Source organism: Trypanosoma cruzi, genomic scaffold (assembly GCF_000209065.1).
Source record: "Trypanosoma cruzi strain CL Brener 1047053516421 genomic scaffold, whole genome shotgun sequence".
NCBI lineage: Eukaryota > Euglenozoa > Kinetoplastea > Trypanosomatida > Trypanosomatidae > Trypanosoma > Trypanosoma cruzi.
Genome location: NW_001849403.1, coordinates 56548 through 70671, shown reverse-complemented (window position 1 = coordinate 70671; position 14124 = coordinate 56548). Strand labels below are relative to the sequence as shown.

General features: G+C 48.4%; 5 protein-coding genes across 5 annotated transcripts, besides 14 other annotated features; all 5 read left to right on the top strand.

The window, feature by feature from the left end:
• On the top strand, nucleotides 1-488 carry Tc00.1047053506305.40 (kinesin, putative; the record flags this gene model as incomplete). The annotated part of the gene is made up of 1 exon (XM_802725.1): nucleotides 1-488. A coding segment is annotated over one exon (488 nt), but the record flags the coding sequence as incomplete, so codon positions are not given.
• Nucleotides 1-10401: a sequence feature (heterozygous, non-Esmeraldo-like haplotype).
• Nucleotides 730-783: a microsatellite.
• Nucleotides 889-933: a sequence feature (T-rich).
• Nucleotides 1113-1249: a sequence feature (A-rich).
• Nucleotides 1293-1317: a sequence feature (AT_rich).
• Tc00.1047053506305.29 (hypothetical protein, conserved) lies at nucleotides 1502-3772 on the top strand (the record flags this gene model as incomplete). The annotated part of the gene is made up of 1 exon (XM_802726.1): nucleotides 1502-3772. One exon carries the CDS (start codon nucleotides 1502-1504, stop codon nucleotides 3770-3772), a length of 2271 nt encoding a protein of 756 aa, XP_807819.1.
• Nucleotides 3962-3997: a sequence feature (AT_rich).
• Nucleotides 4322-4351: a microsatellite.
• Nucleotides 4602-4636: a microsatellite.
• Nucleotides 5583-6332, top strand: Tc00.1047053506305.20 (hypothetical protein, conserved; the record flags this gene model as incomplete). The annotated part of the gene is made up of 1 exon (XM_802724.1): nucleotides 5583-6332. The coding sequence occupies one exon, from the start codon at nucleotides 5583-5585 to the stop codon at nucleotides 6330-6332; it is 750 nt and encodes a 249-aa protein (XP_807817.1).
• Nucleotides 6728-6776: a sequence feature (A-rich).
• Tc00.1047053506305.10 (hypothetical protein, conserved) lies at nucleotides 6903-10154 on the top strand (the record flags this gene model as incomplete). Its single annotated transcript, XM_802723.1, has 1 exon — nucleotides 6903-10154. The coding sequence occupies one exon, from the start codon at nucleotides 6903-6905 to the stop codon at nucleotides 10152-10154; it is 3252 nt and encodes a 1083-aa protein (XP_807816.1).
• Nucleotides 10402-10714: a sequence feature (haploid, non-Esmeraldo-like haplotype).
• Nucleotides 10715-10879: a sequence feature (areas merged during assembly that could not be assigned to a particular haplotype. This can correspond to areas where the two haplotypes were merged or to regions with more than two copies in the genome that were merged during assembly.).
• Nucleotides 10880-11768: a sequence feature (haploid, non-Esmeraldo-like haplotype).
• Nucleotides 11573-11614: a sequence feature (GA-rich).
• Nucleotides 11769-14124: a sequence feature (heterozygous, non-Esmeraldo-like haplotype).
• On the top strand, nucleotides 12152-14124 carry Tc00.1047053506305.5 (hypothetical protein, conserved; the record flags this gene model as incomplete). The annotated part of the gene is made up of 1 exon (XM_802727.1): nucleotides 12152-14124. A coding segment is annotated over one exon (1973 nt), but the record flags the coding sequence as incomplete, so codon positions are not given.

The following is a 14124-nucleotide window of genomic DNA, read 5'->3' as shown; positions in this document are numbered from 1 at the left end:
AGGAGAGCTCTGGGGTGGAGACGTTTTTGGTCTCAGAAAAAAGTGCGTCACCGAAAAATGAACAGCTTACAGATGGAGTCCGTAGAGCATTAGGCCTCTTGAGGGATGTCCGGAGCAAACTGATGAATCACACACGCGGTCGACAACGACGGGCGGAAGCTGCTGATAGACCCACCGCTTCTCCTCCTGTGGATGCTGCTGAGAATTATGCAAACTTTCCTGCGTCCGTTAACGCTCGTTCGAGTTCACGCCGATGCCGCCGCGTAGGATCTCATGCACCACATGATGAAAACATGACTTTGGCAGAGATGTACATGCAGCGTGATGAGGGGAAGGGACACGAGGCAGTCGTTGGTATTGCAGCCCGGAGGCGTATTGAAAAGGCCCCTCTTCGGCCGAATGCTGAGCGTGCGTTGTGGCGCATGTCTATTTCTCCCACAAGCCCTTTTGTGGAGATGAAGTCACGTAGCCGTTCTAACCGTGGCTGATGGTGCGGGGGAAATATTCGCTTCTCTCATTTGGTTCCTGTTTTCTCCCATTTTTTTTCTTTTTGCTGTGCGTTTGTCCCTATATCCGTCCAATGATGTAACCACAGCGGTGATGTTGAGAGCGTCTCCTGTAGACTGGAGCTTTTTTTTTTTGGTTTTTGTGTGGTTGTGGGCGGAGGGGAAACGCAGGTGGCAGACGTCATCGGCTACTTTGTTCTCTCTCCTTTTTTGTTGTTCCGCCTTTTTCTTTTTGTCTGTTTTTGTGGATGTTGCCTTTTGTTGTTGTTGTTGTTGTGGCGTTTCTCTAGTGTACGTACGAGGCGGCTCACTTAGCGCACTTTGCGACTTCGCATTGTTTTGTCGGGAGCAAAAACACAAAAACACACGCACACACACATACAAAAAAAAAAAAAAAAAAAGAGGGGGAAAAATAAAGGCAAGAAAATTTTCTGCCTTAAAGAATTAAACATTTTACTCCTCCATCAAAGAGCAGCTTTTATTTACACACGTATGTATTTATTTATGCTCTTTCTTTCTTTGTTTCTCTCTTCCCGAGACAATTTAGATGCAACAGCTAGATACATTCATCTATGCGCGTACGTGCATGCATGAGAATACACATCCTTTCTGTTTTTTTTTTTTTTTTCTTCTTGTCTCTCTCTCTCTATTTGTGAGTGTGTCTGTTACTGCGTGTGTTTTCTCTCTGTTTTTTGTTATTTTCTCCGGTTTTTTTTTTTTTTTCAATTTTTCTTTTTTGCTTTGCTGCTTGGTCGCCTTGACGTGCACAACCAGCCACAAAGCGCGTTTTTTTTTTTTTTTTTTAAAAAAAGGCAGCAGCGGTAAATAATTTTATTTGGCGGTGGGATCTAACACGTGAGTCAACAGCGGGAGTAGGAAGTAACGGTGGGGGAACACCCGGACGCACTCAAGGGCAAGGGCGGTGAAAGAGGACTGCCACGAGCGGGGCGTCGGCGTGGGGATACACCGCCACCAAAACACCGTGAAGCTGCCATATGTCTCATGGGCGTGGAAATTTACTAGAGGCAACGGCGGATGAATTTTTGCGCAGCATTTCTGTTGAACCGGACTGTCAAATTAAGGCTTACCCGAACGGGGCCGAAGCAGGCATCGCGCAAAAATTGCCTTTTGATGCCCGCATCGTGGAGGTGGATGGGCAGGCCGTCACGGACAGGGGTGAACTGCGCGAGATCCTGCTCTCTGGGGATGCATCCCGGCAAGTGTCTGTGGTATATGAAAAGACCAATGAGCCCTCGGAGCGGGTGAAAATCGAAGAAAGCGTGAGGTGTGACGGTTGTGTTAGCGGAGTTGCCCAACAGCCGTTACTGGAGACTGTTTTGAACAAAATAGCTGACGAGGATTTGTCTCTACCGGTTTCCCAAGAGACCCCGGTACAATCATCTTTGTCAAAACTGTCGTCCCAGACGGCATTCTTGTTGGACACTGGGTCTTGTGCCAGTCAGTCTGCGGCAATGAAAGATGGGGAGGAGGATAAAACTTCGGTTGCCTCCAGCGACCTCACGGCGGAGACCACGGGGAGTGCTCCATGCCACAGCATGGGTGCAGGTTATTTAAACAAAGTAAATAGCGTTCCTGAGCTGTTGGAATTTGAAAAAATAGATACACCTGCACGCACTGAAGATTCATTTCATGTAAACTTGAGACGGCCATCGGAAAATTCAATGCGGCGGCGCCTCATGCGGGCCGTGGAAATGGTGGCTGTCGGTCGGTGTATTGTTTGTGTCTGCTATGACGTAAATCCAATTGCCGAGATTGAGCTTGTGGCCAAAACGCTGAATATGCACATCGTCACAATTGACCTCGGAGTGAAGTTACGCCTAAGGCCGAAGGCAGAGGTGTTTGTCGAGCAATTCAAAGCGGCCATGTATGACGGAGCCTGGTTTGTTCTTGTAAATGCGCACAAGTCCATTGCCTCCTGCCGCATTCTTGAGGAGCTCCTGAAGGAGTCAGAGAGTCGTAACTTTCAAGGGTTCAGTTCCAACGCTAGGGTTATCATCTGCCTGGAACCGCATCCACACTTTCCGCGCTTTCTTCTTAAGGAGGCGGAGATTACGAGAATTCAAAGTTGCTTATCGGCGTCAGTGTCAGAATTGTCGATGGCAACATCGATGTCATGCAATCGACTTGTAACCGCGGAGTCATGGTACTCACGACGGACTTCTGGATGGGGTGTCCCAACAACCTCTGACACAGTAGTGGGAACCACTGGGGACAAACCTCGTGTACGCATTAACGCTTCCGTAGATGTGGTGGACATTGCTCCGCGTGAGGTGGTGTCCGCGCCTCGAGAGCGCCCACTCAATATCCATGGTGCCGTTGTCCTTCGTTCCGCCTTTACTGGTGTCCCGGGCGATAAGTTTCTTTGCGTGGTGTCTGACGCTGTGGAAGGACGCTTTGCAGTGGGTTCGTCCATGGGCAATGTGTACTTTGTGGATGAACTTGGAAATTCTCTAATGCAAGCACACACCCACGAAGCCGCCATCTGGGACATCAGCTTTAAGGAGAGGTACCAATTTGCCACGGGCTGTGAGGATGGCAATGCAGTTGAATGGTCCTTTGAGATGGGAGGCATCGACGGGGCGGCACTATCGCCAACGTCATCTACATCTTTGGGGAACGACGTGTATTGCGTATCGTACGTGCATGGGCAAACGGTTCCACCACTTCTTATTGGTGGACTGAGCCGCAGTATTGTTCTTTGCAGTAACGACAGGCCGGTGCAGCATCTGACTATCTCGTCCAATGCGCAGGTGATGGACTGCATTCCTACGGGATCTGTTGTATTAGTGGGAGGCAGCGACGGGTCTATAACGGTTGTGGACGTCGCCTCAAACTCCATTCTGACTTCCTTTAAAGGACACTCACGTAAACTGCCAGCACTGACAGTTCGAGACAACAACCAATTCTTTACCGGGTCCTTTGACAGCACCATTCTTTCCTGGGACTACCGCGTCCCTTATCGCCCCACGGGAAAGCCCATCATTGATGGGTTGCCATCTGCAAACTTTACACACACGCTGCAACTAAAAGATTATGTGACGGGTCTTCATGTAGATGATGTACATTTGGCAGCGAGTGTTGGCGAGAATTTGTACCTGTGGGACGTACGCAAACTAACGGAGGTATTGGGAGGGTTTCCACAGGCCTGGAAGGGCCTTTCGCGTGGTGTGTGGGTAAGCAGCATTTCCCGTTGCGTTGTAACCGCATCACAGGATGGATACGTACGTTTTTGGACCTTTGTGTAGTGAGAAAAGTGGAAATGGGAAGGAAAACCCTCGTCACTTGACAACAAGCAGAGATAAAATTTAAAGCAAAGTTTACTGGAAGGATGCGAACCGTACGTGAAAATAGGCAACTGTGATTCATGCTAAGAGGAGATTACAACCATTGTTTTTGTTTGCAATGGCTTTGCAAACACACTACCCACCTGATCGTAATATATATATATATTTATTTATTTATTTATATAAGCCATAAAGGGATGTGATAGAGAAGAGAACTGCATGTGCCTATTTATCTTCAATTAAACGGGTTACAAACACCATTTCATGTGGAGAACACATGCTCGGGAAGTTGTGGTTTTGCTGAGGGCGGGAGGTCGCAATGAAAAAGTAAACGAGGGTTTTGATTACACGTATCAGAGCGTATTTTGTCTTGTTTTGGATTTGTTATTATTATTTTATTTCTTTTCTTTGGTGGCAGTTGTGACTGCACATTTAGCTGCGTGACTGGTGGGGCGGTGGAAGCGGATGAATTGGCCACAAACACACACACGCGAGAAATAAGTGCGAAAAAACGACAACAACAACAACAACAACAAAAACGAACCAAAATTATGCCCAATCTCCCTTCCATGGGGGCGGGCGGTAGATGAGTAACTGACGGGTGGGAGGGGTGGGACCGGGTGCCGCAACAGGAGACGGAGGGACGGAACGGTTCACAAACACTTTTCTAATTTATTCATGCATCCAACGCCTTCCCTCCATTCTTCTCTTCCTCCCTTTCTGTGTGCGTGCGTGCGTTTGTCTATTTCCCTCACACGGAGGGAAAATTGTCCCTTTTGCCTTTTTCCCCTTCTTGTTGTTGTTTTTTGTTTTTGTTTTTGTTTTGTCACATGTGCTTTAGTTTTTTATTTTTTTTGGCTGCGCCACTGTTGGATTTAATGGGTTGATTCTGGACGTGTTTTGCTGTGTTACGTGGGCTTTGTCGTAATTTTTACATTGGAACGGGGTCCCCAGACACGCATAAACGCATACAAACAACAGTTGCATCGGACGGTAGCGCATCATTAGTAATGATTCTTTTTTTTTTTGTTGTTTCTCCATTTCAAGACACGCCCTTTCTTTTCTCCCCTTTCATTATTATATCCTTTGCGCACCTTTTCCTGCTTCTACTCGCCTCCCAATGTGTTTTTCTTGTGTTTTTTTGGTTTTGGAATTATTCTTTCATTTTTTTCTCGTATTTTGTATTTTTGTGTGCAAAAAAAAAAAAGAAAATTGACGACTTTCACTCGTGAAGGCAACACGTGCACCCCCCGCCCCCCAGAACTCATGGCGTTACATTTGTGCCCCGGCACGACGCGGATTGTGCGGGCTGAGGTGCAGAGCACGGCACTGCGGAATGGCTGACTTTTGGCTTTTTGAAGAAACGCGTCCATTCGGTAATGGACCCCTGGCACCGCACGATGAGGCTGTCGGCGACACATTCACGAGGGAACAAAAAAAAATTATTTTCTTTTGGCGCTGATTTGGGGAGAGGCAAACGGATCCGTGATGCTGTGCCGTGGGAGCAGCAATCATGAACGGTGCGTTGGGGGATGCGGCGAACCGCTGTCTGTGGCGGTGGCGCTTGGAGCATTTCTACAGCATTCACAACCCCGAAAAAGCTGCTTCTGTGAGTGCAATTATTGATGCGTATGAGGACGCTAAAGACGAACTTATGGCGGCGTTTTTTTTTTTTAACAGCTAGAAGTGTGGGATTGAGGGACGGAGTGGAGAAGTTCATTTCCTTTTTTTTTCTTTTTTCCCCTCTTGAGGTTCCTTCTGATTGTGATATATGTTGTGTGTGTACATGCTTGCATCTTTCTGTGGACACTGCGGGTGGCAGGAGCGCTCCAACATGGTACGCGCTTTTGCCCTTTCTTCCTACTGTCCCATCGTTTATGTCTCTCTATTCCTGCCTCCTTCGCCGTTCAGTGGAGGGGAAATTGAAGAACGGATGACTGAAGAAAGCGTGCCGCTTGTTATTGTCTTTGATTTAGACGGTACACTATGGGCTCCAGAGATGTATGAATTGTGGGGTGGTGGTGGGGCGCCGTTCAGGGCGGACCCCAGCGACCCAAACGGTGCCTTTGACAGGGCCGGCACAAATGTGCGTCTTCTCGGGGAGACGCGGGAGCTGCTGCAGAAACTTTCAACCGATCCAAAATGGAGCTCCACATCGCTGGCAATTTCTTCCACATGCGATGAGCCCCGCTGGGCGATGGAGCTCCTGCAGCTCTTTCAATTCACCGACAGCTCGGGGAGACGCGTGCCGATGCTCTCACTCTTTGGGGATCTTGTAGAGATTTACTCCGCTAATAAGGCAAGTCACCATCGGACGATTCTGCGCAAGCTTAGGGAGAAGGAAATAGACGTCAAGGAGGACTTTTCTCAGTTTGTTTTCTTTGACAACCAGACGAACAATATTGAGAGTGTCTCCTCGATTGGCGTGACGAGTGTTTACTGCCCAAGAGGCATGGTGAGCGGTGTGTTTGAGAGGGGGATCCAGCAGTGGCGGGAGAAAGTGAAAAGAAGCGTACTGTAAAGGAAAGAAAAAAAAAATGAAATGTCATTCATGCCGCTCCAGGAAGATGACGGAATGCAACTGGAGCGAAGCAGAGAACAAAAACAAGTTTTTTTTCCTCTCCTACACAAATAGAGAGTGGCAGCTGAAAGGCCTACAAAATTTTTTGTTTTTTAAAGAATTTTTTTTTTTGTGCTTTTCCCAGAGAAGCAAGTTGTCAGCGATGCGGGGTTTTTGCTTTGCCCGCAACAATTAGGCTCTGCCATCATGATGACGGTTCTTTTGATCGCTGTTGGGACGATTTTGATGCTGTTGATGGTTGTCTTATTCGTGTGTCTTTTAAAAGACGTTCCTTTTCTTTTTGTTTCTGCCGGTTCGGCTGCTTATTTCCCGTGTTGCTAATTTTTTATCACCTCTTCTCTTTTTTTTTTTTTTTCTTCTACTTTTTTTGTCTTTTTTTTTTTTCACTTTCTTAATTGCTTATAGAGGACGGGGGAACAAGAAAAAGAAAAAAAAGGGGTTAACAAATATATATATTTAAGGAGAACGACCGCGGCATCCAACACGACACCACGGTGTTGTCGCGTGAAAATGGGGAAATTTTCCTTGTGTATAGAGAGCAATTTGCGGGAAGTGAATAGCCTTCTCGCGTTTCACAACGTCCACCCGCAGGTCCGTGCAGATGTGCAACGACGTCTGCAGCGCCTCACTTACCGCGTCTATGATCACATTGGAACCCTTGTACCAGGCCGAAGCGAGCCTGCAGAGGACGTCTGTGCGGCTGTGGTACAGGAGCTTGTCGAGAATACGATCCAAAAAGCTCTTCCCGGCGTTGAACTTGCCGCAGAAGAGAGGCGGTCGGCGGCGTTTCAACAGCGCACGAGAGACCTTGAGCTTGAACTAAGCAAGAGTGAGCAGCAGTGCCGTGAATTGGGGGAGAGACTTGATCGTTTCCGTAAGGCGCATAATTTTATGCTGCGTTGTTACTTTCGTGAGGTCCTCTTGCTGCGATACCAGCTGCAGGACGCCATGTGGAGGCGACGAAGGTCACATAATTCCCAGGCGCAAGGTGGGCATTTTGGTGAAAATTTTAAGGATTCCACGTCACGGGCTTTGCTGGCCGTTATTCCGGAAACCAAGACGCCGAAGTCGGAGTATGCGTTGCCGACGATACAAGCATCGTCGAACCTGTCACTTTCGGAAGCCGTTCAAAATAACTCCACATCTTCTGGCAGCGCTGAAGCCATAATGGACTCCGAGCCCCAGCTCTCCACGACAAGTGAATTGGGAAAGAATAATGCGCCGTCGTCGCCGTCGACAACGGGGGCTGTCGCAAAGCAAAGCAACGCGGTTGTCAAAGTCTCATCGTTGACCACAATGCCCACGAGTGAAGTTCCCGCAAAGCACGTCACACCGATACCGGCGGTCCTGGCAGTGGCGGGAGTCTCTTCGTTATCCCAACCGGCGGAAATGCCACATTCATCACCGTTAATATCAGGAGTGACAAGACCGAAGCCAGCCCCTAGGAAGGTAGAAACAAATTTTGTGACCGTGAATGCAGCTTCAGTGAAAGGAGTTGTTCAACTTAGGACGGCGTCAACGCAGACCATCCCGCTTATGGGTGATGACAGTGTGGGCGCCGTTTTTGACTATGAACGGTACATCCGGCAGCTGAATCGCCCTCGAAGAGGAAGTGCATTATCTGTCGAGGCTGAGATAAGCAAATCACCCCAGCCTAAAGTCTTGTTGGAGGAACAGCGACGGCGAAAGGCAAAGAGGCTTCAGCTTATGAAACAGAAATTTGCTCAATATCAGGAAAATGCTGCCAACGCAACTTTGAGCCCGAGTGGAAAGAAAAGTGGAATGCTCCAAGCGTTCATTTTAGGCCGAAAAAAATCAGCGGCAATGGAGGGGAGGAAAACGCTACTGGAGGAGTTCAATGAAATTTATCTGGGTGTGCGAGGATTACGGGAGCAGCACTTTAAGGACATGGTGAGATTGAAAAAAGAGATGGACTCCATAGAGTCGAGCGTGGCTCTTCTATTGGGATTTTTTGGGACATATGCGGAAGAGGTAAGCCGTCTGGCAGCCGTCTTGTCGTGTGAGGAAGGGGCGGCGAGTAGTACGATGAATGTTACAATGAAGAAGGAGGACGATCCATACCGGCGACGTGCGGTGATGGACTACTTCTCTGCTGCGGCCTCCGTGGGGGCAAAGCCGGTGTTGAGCTCAGAAAAAAGGGAGAATGAGGAGATGAAGGAATTTATAACGCTGGAACAACAGGAGCAGCGTAAACGGCAAATTTTGTTTTGGGAAAACAACCCGGTGACGTTACGCGCGAAGGCGGCCTTTTTTGAGCTTCAGGCGGCAGCAGCGAAGCTGCGGGAAGAGTCCTCTTTTCGAAAAGGACAAAAAGGGGCGATGGATCTTTTGCCAACTGTCGTGGGATACGACGCGTTTAGCTCTGCTCTTTTCAAAGACTTGATCAGGGGCAAAAGTGAGCAGGAAGAAGAAGAAGGGAACAGGGCGCTTCTGTTACTTTCTCGGGAGGAAAAACTTAAAACTCTCGTTCAGCTTCGCATGAAGCGTATTTCCCACCGTGCTCGGCATCGTACTCAGTTGCGTCAACTTGCGGATGGCGCAAAAAAAGGGAAGAAGGGGGAATATCTGCAGAAAATACTCCTTCGGGCATCGTTACACGAGAAAACAGTGGAACGGCTGACACGGATGATTAATAAGCTGTTGCGTGACTTGGGTCTCTCTGGTGAGGACTTAGAGGCTCAACGGGCATTCTTTACGAAAAATCTCGCAAGCTCCCCATATCTATGTGAATCCGGAGGGAATTTGCGGGAAGACGAGGAGAGCGGGGTTGTGTATGTGCCTCTTCCTGTGAGCACGCGGCACGCGGGAGATTTATGTGCAGCACTGTCCTCTAATCCAGCAGGTTATATCATGTTCAACGATGAGGTCATTCCCATTGCTAACGTGACTTATAGCGTGCGTACCGGTCTTCCTGATAACGTAGAGCAATTAAGAGGACAAAGAAGTGCTGCCGCGGCAGAAGCAGGCGGGAGAGGTACGCGGCGTGTGCTTCCATTTCATGGTACTGTGGTTGACTACTATCCTGGAGTGCAGTTGGGAATTCCGTTAGGCGACAACCATGGACCGATGTACGTCTTCTGGGGTTCAGATGAGGGGTCTTTTTTTCTTGTGGAAGATGGATTAGATGCCGAAAGAACTGCATCTCAAAGGGCGCCACCACTGACGGCGCGGCAGGGGCATCAGCAACAACTCGGACAGAAACGTAATGTAAATCTCTCGACAATATTGTTGTCCCCGCCGTTGCCTGAACCCGAAAGAATGAGACCGTTTGTGACTCACAGCTCAGGTGCTTTCGTCACATCGCCTAGGGATGCGTCGGGGATAGAGACATCGCCCGTAGTAACTTACGCGTTGGAACGGGTAACGCCGGCTCCGTCTCTTACTCTGCAAGAAGAGCGAGGCAAGCTGCCGTCGTGCTCTCCGCCTGCACCGCCCACAATCCGGCCATTTCGCCCAATGATTGTTGGGCCAAACAGGGAAGAGAGGGATCTAATGCGAATCGAGTCCCTGTCGGCGCGGCGGGGTGCGGGAGGGGCGAATAAAGTGACATCTTTATCATATGGAGCAGACACGGCACTGGCACGTCTTAAAGGCGCCCAGCGCGAACGCCAACAAAAGACGGTTGCGTCATCAAAACAGACACCCACAAATGGCAAAACACAGGGGAGAACGCCGAACGATCATTTCTTCCGCATGCGGCTTCCTTATAAACGTTCGACACTGCCGCCAGTCTTCGAGTAGAAGCAGCATGACTCTCTCCCGGGAGGGGTTTATTGCGGCCACATTCTATTTTTTGCCGTCTTGCGGGGAGCAACTCAGGCTTTGTGTGAAAGCCACATCTGAAGTCCTTTAGGATTTTTTTTCTTTAGCCTTTTTGCTTTCCTTTCTAAATGTAAAGAATCAGCACGATGACGTGCCCGGGGGCACCAAAACAGACACACACACACAAATACAAAAGCGTTTTGTTTCTTTTTTCCCCTATACCTTTCAATTGATCCTCCTCATGCTTTATTTTTGCGTAACGTAATTATTTACATCATTGGTACTGATAGACATCTTTGTCGACGTAATAAATAAAAGCAAAAAAACAAGAAAAAGGTGTAGTGACGAAAAAGAAGGAAAAAGTATGGATGTGTGTCTCTGTTTATATGTATATGCTTGCTTCCCTCTCTTGCTATTTTGGTGTGCACGTGAAACACATCTTTATGATCTAACCACAGTGCGGGAAATTTTCATTCTCTTATTTGAATCTTGCGACTTACCGGAACCTTTTTTTTTTTTTTTCTCGAGTAGGTTTGACCGCATCGGTTGTGGGATTTGTGAGTGGAACAGGTTTGGGCCACTGCGTCTGCCGTGAATGCTTGCAAAGAGGCCACTCACCGTAGAGCAGGCGGAGCGCGTTTGCAAGTGGTACTTTCGCGCCGGATTTATTGGTCTTCCTTGGCTCTGGTTTGCCACGTGGCTTTTGTTCCGTCACCACGCCAACGCAACCGCCACAATTGCATGGTACACCACCAACTCGCTACGGCTGAGCCTTGCCGGGGGCCTTCTTTTGGTTGCGTGGTACGTGACTGCGCTGCTGACGCTGCCGGTGACGAGTCCACTTTTCGCCATCCCACCCTTCACGGGGAAGTGGCAACCGGGATACTTTGCACGTTGAGCAGTGTCGTGGAGTGAGGGGAATGGGGCAGCAAACTACGGCATACGGCTTCTCGGTATCCCCCTTTCTCTTTCTGCTTGTGTTTGTGTATGGCAAAAGTTTAGAATTTTCATGTGCTTACTTACGAGTCAATACAATCGAAAAGAAAAGTGGAAATATATCTGATGCGGGAAGGTCCTTCAAATGCAAATAAATATTTTTTTTGTGTGTGTCTTCATTTTATTTTCCTGTTTCTTTTATTATTATTATCATTCTTAGTGTTTTCTTAAACAAATTTGAATGTCAACGAGTCAGACGCCATCGTAGAGCACGTCCGTCCTGCTGAGTGAAGAAGTGAAGGAGAGCCCCGCCCCCGGAGAGGGAACTGCAGCGGAGGGCGTGAAACACACAACCCCGCCACGCAGCCGCCCCGGGCCAGCGCGGTGGCTCAGTAATTTGTCGTTACCGAGAATGCTCTCATTTTTTTTTGAATTTCTGCTTGTGGATCTGTACTCGTGCACTCTCTCTCTCTCTTTCTTTCTTATTTTTTTTTTTTTTTTCTGATTCCGTGTATTTGTGTGCACGTGTGTTTCTGCATTTATGCTTTTCTCTTTTTTCTATCTTGTTGTTATTTGAATGGACGATAAGCCCTTCTTTTTTTTGTTTGTTTGTTTCCGTGGTACGCCGAGGGAATTCCCCTCCGTGCTGCAGCACTGTGAAAATACATCTCTCTGTATACATCCCCATAGAGCAAGTTTTAGGAGGGGGCGTGCAAATAAAGAGTGAAGGTATAAAAAAAAAGCCAAAGGAGAAACGGGATTTCATCACACATCCCCTGAAACAACAGCAGTAATAACCTACCGGAAGGATATTCCCAAATATATATATATATATACTTTACAAGCAAAAGCGGCTGGTTGGGTTGATCGTGCTGTTCTTTAACGATATCCCACAACAAACCATCCATTATTTTCTTGTGAGGACCATTAGATTGACGCCATTGATTTTTTTTTTCTTTTTTTTTTACTCTGCCGTGCGCCACCCGCTTATTTCTGCGCCGCAGCTGCTTTCATTGTGGTTTTGACCTGTACTGCACTAAATGAATCTGTCGGTCCAAAAAAAATCTACGAGCAGCCTGTTGCCTTCTACCTACTCGGCCTCCACAGACGGTTGGGCAAATGGGCTGTCAGCCGACACAAGCTTCGCAAATCCAAAGACGGTGGAAGACCGATTCATTGGCATTGTGGACTACAAAGAGTTTCTTCACAACCCACATGACATGTGTGCGCACGCAGCTGGCAGTGTAGCGGAGGCGCGTTACCGCAAAACGCTTGAGTCACGAATGGGACTAGGTGGCAGCGGTCTCATGCTGTTTCATGCCGGCGATCTTGCATCTAATTTCCCGCGCCTGGACCTAAATGGGGGCGACTACTACCCGTTTTCAGCAGGTTGTGCGAACCGAGGGGATGGCATTACGACGATGGATGGGCAGCTGCAATTGCCATCGTTCAATGCAGACCTCATGACGGAGGTGGCGCAGGAGCCAAACGATGGATTTTGTACGCCGCCATCGACCCCCATAAAAAACCGCATTGAAGGAGCTCAAATAAGTTTCCCATCGTCTCAGAGAACGGCATCGACCTTTTCTTCACCGAAGCCCACATTTACCGCGCATGTTCAATTGAATAACGGGTGTCATACTCCGCTGGCGGTGTCGAAGAATTGGGGCATGGGGAATCAAGAGACTCGATCCTCCGGCATGAACGGGGGCTTTATCAGCGGCAGCCCGTATAGTTACTCCCAGCGTTGCGACACGCACCGGACAACGCCTGCCCTCAGTACGAATGGATTTCCTTCCCCACTGCGTGGGTCTAGGAGTGGTGATGTTGTCAGCACTCTTGCGACAAGCCCCCATCCAGGTCGCAATGCAACATTGCATTCATGCGCTTCACCACAACTTCGTACACCTGTAAGGCATGAAAATGATTTATTGTGCACACCGACTCAGGGAGGACATGGAGGAAATATCACAGTTTCGCAGGGCGCAAGTCCAGTGTCACGAAGAAGTGTGTTATATTCACAACATGCAACACCTCGTCGACAAGGTGAGACATGCGATCGAGTTCTTAGTGCGGAAGGGCTATCTGTGTGTGATGACCAGGGACGTCCAAATTTTACTCCACTAAGCTGGGGTCATATGGGTGTCGTCGTTGCGTTGCAACGAAGTGTGTATCTTTGGCAAGAGTCCGGAAAAACGTATTTTCTTTTTGAAACCCCAACCGCGGCTACTCTTGTGAGTGCCGTTGCTTCTTCAATGCGACCTACCGAGATGGGCGACGTATTTTTGGCGGTTGGTATGAATAATGGATTTATTACGGTATTGAAATATTATGTGGGGGGCGGCGATTCCATTGGATGTGATGCGTCCCAATTCACGCCAACTGGTATCCTGTTGGAAAAAACAACACAGAGCTCATTTATGGGCACCACTTCTCATGTTAGCACTCTGTATCTTGTGGGACATTTTTTGTTTTCTGGTTGCATGGATGGCATTTTGACTGTTCGCAACCTTCGTGATGGATCAGTGATTTGGCATTCTTCTGGTGCATATGCACAGATAGATTTGTCTTCTTACGCATCACGTTTAGCAGATTACAGTGTGGATGTTGGGGCACCCATATACAAAATAGAAGCAACACCCGATGGGGAGCACATCGCCGTCGGAACAAATGATAGTCTCTTTGTTTACCAAACGAATTGTATGGGTCCAGAAAATCGGACAAGACGTCGAGTTGTTTTTTCTGGAGCTCCGCGACCTGTTCGTGCCTTCTGTTGGTGGTCTTTTCCATTCAGCTCTTCAAATGGTCGTGCGGTGGACGCACATCATGGTTCTGGCAGTGGCAGTAGGTTTGACTTTTTGCACACAGTTCTTCTTTACGGTGGTGGCAGTGATGGGTCTGTTCTCTCGGTGTACTTTGTTGGTAGTCGCTGCCACAAGACGACGTACCGCATGTCAGCTCCGATTTTGGGTATAGTGAGCAGTGAGGCATCTGAAGAGATTTTTTTTCTCTC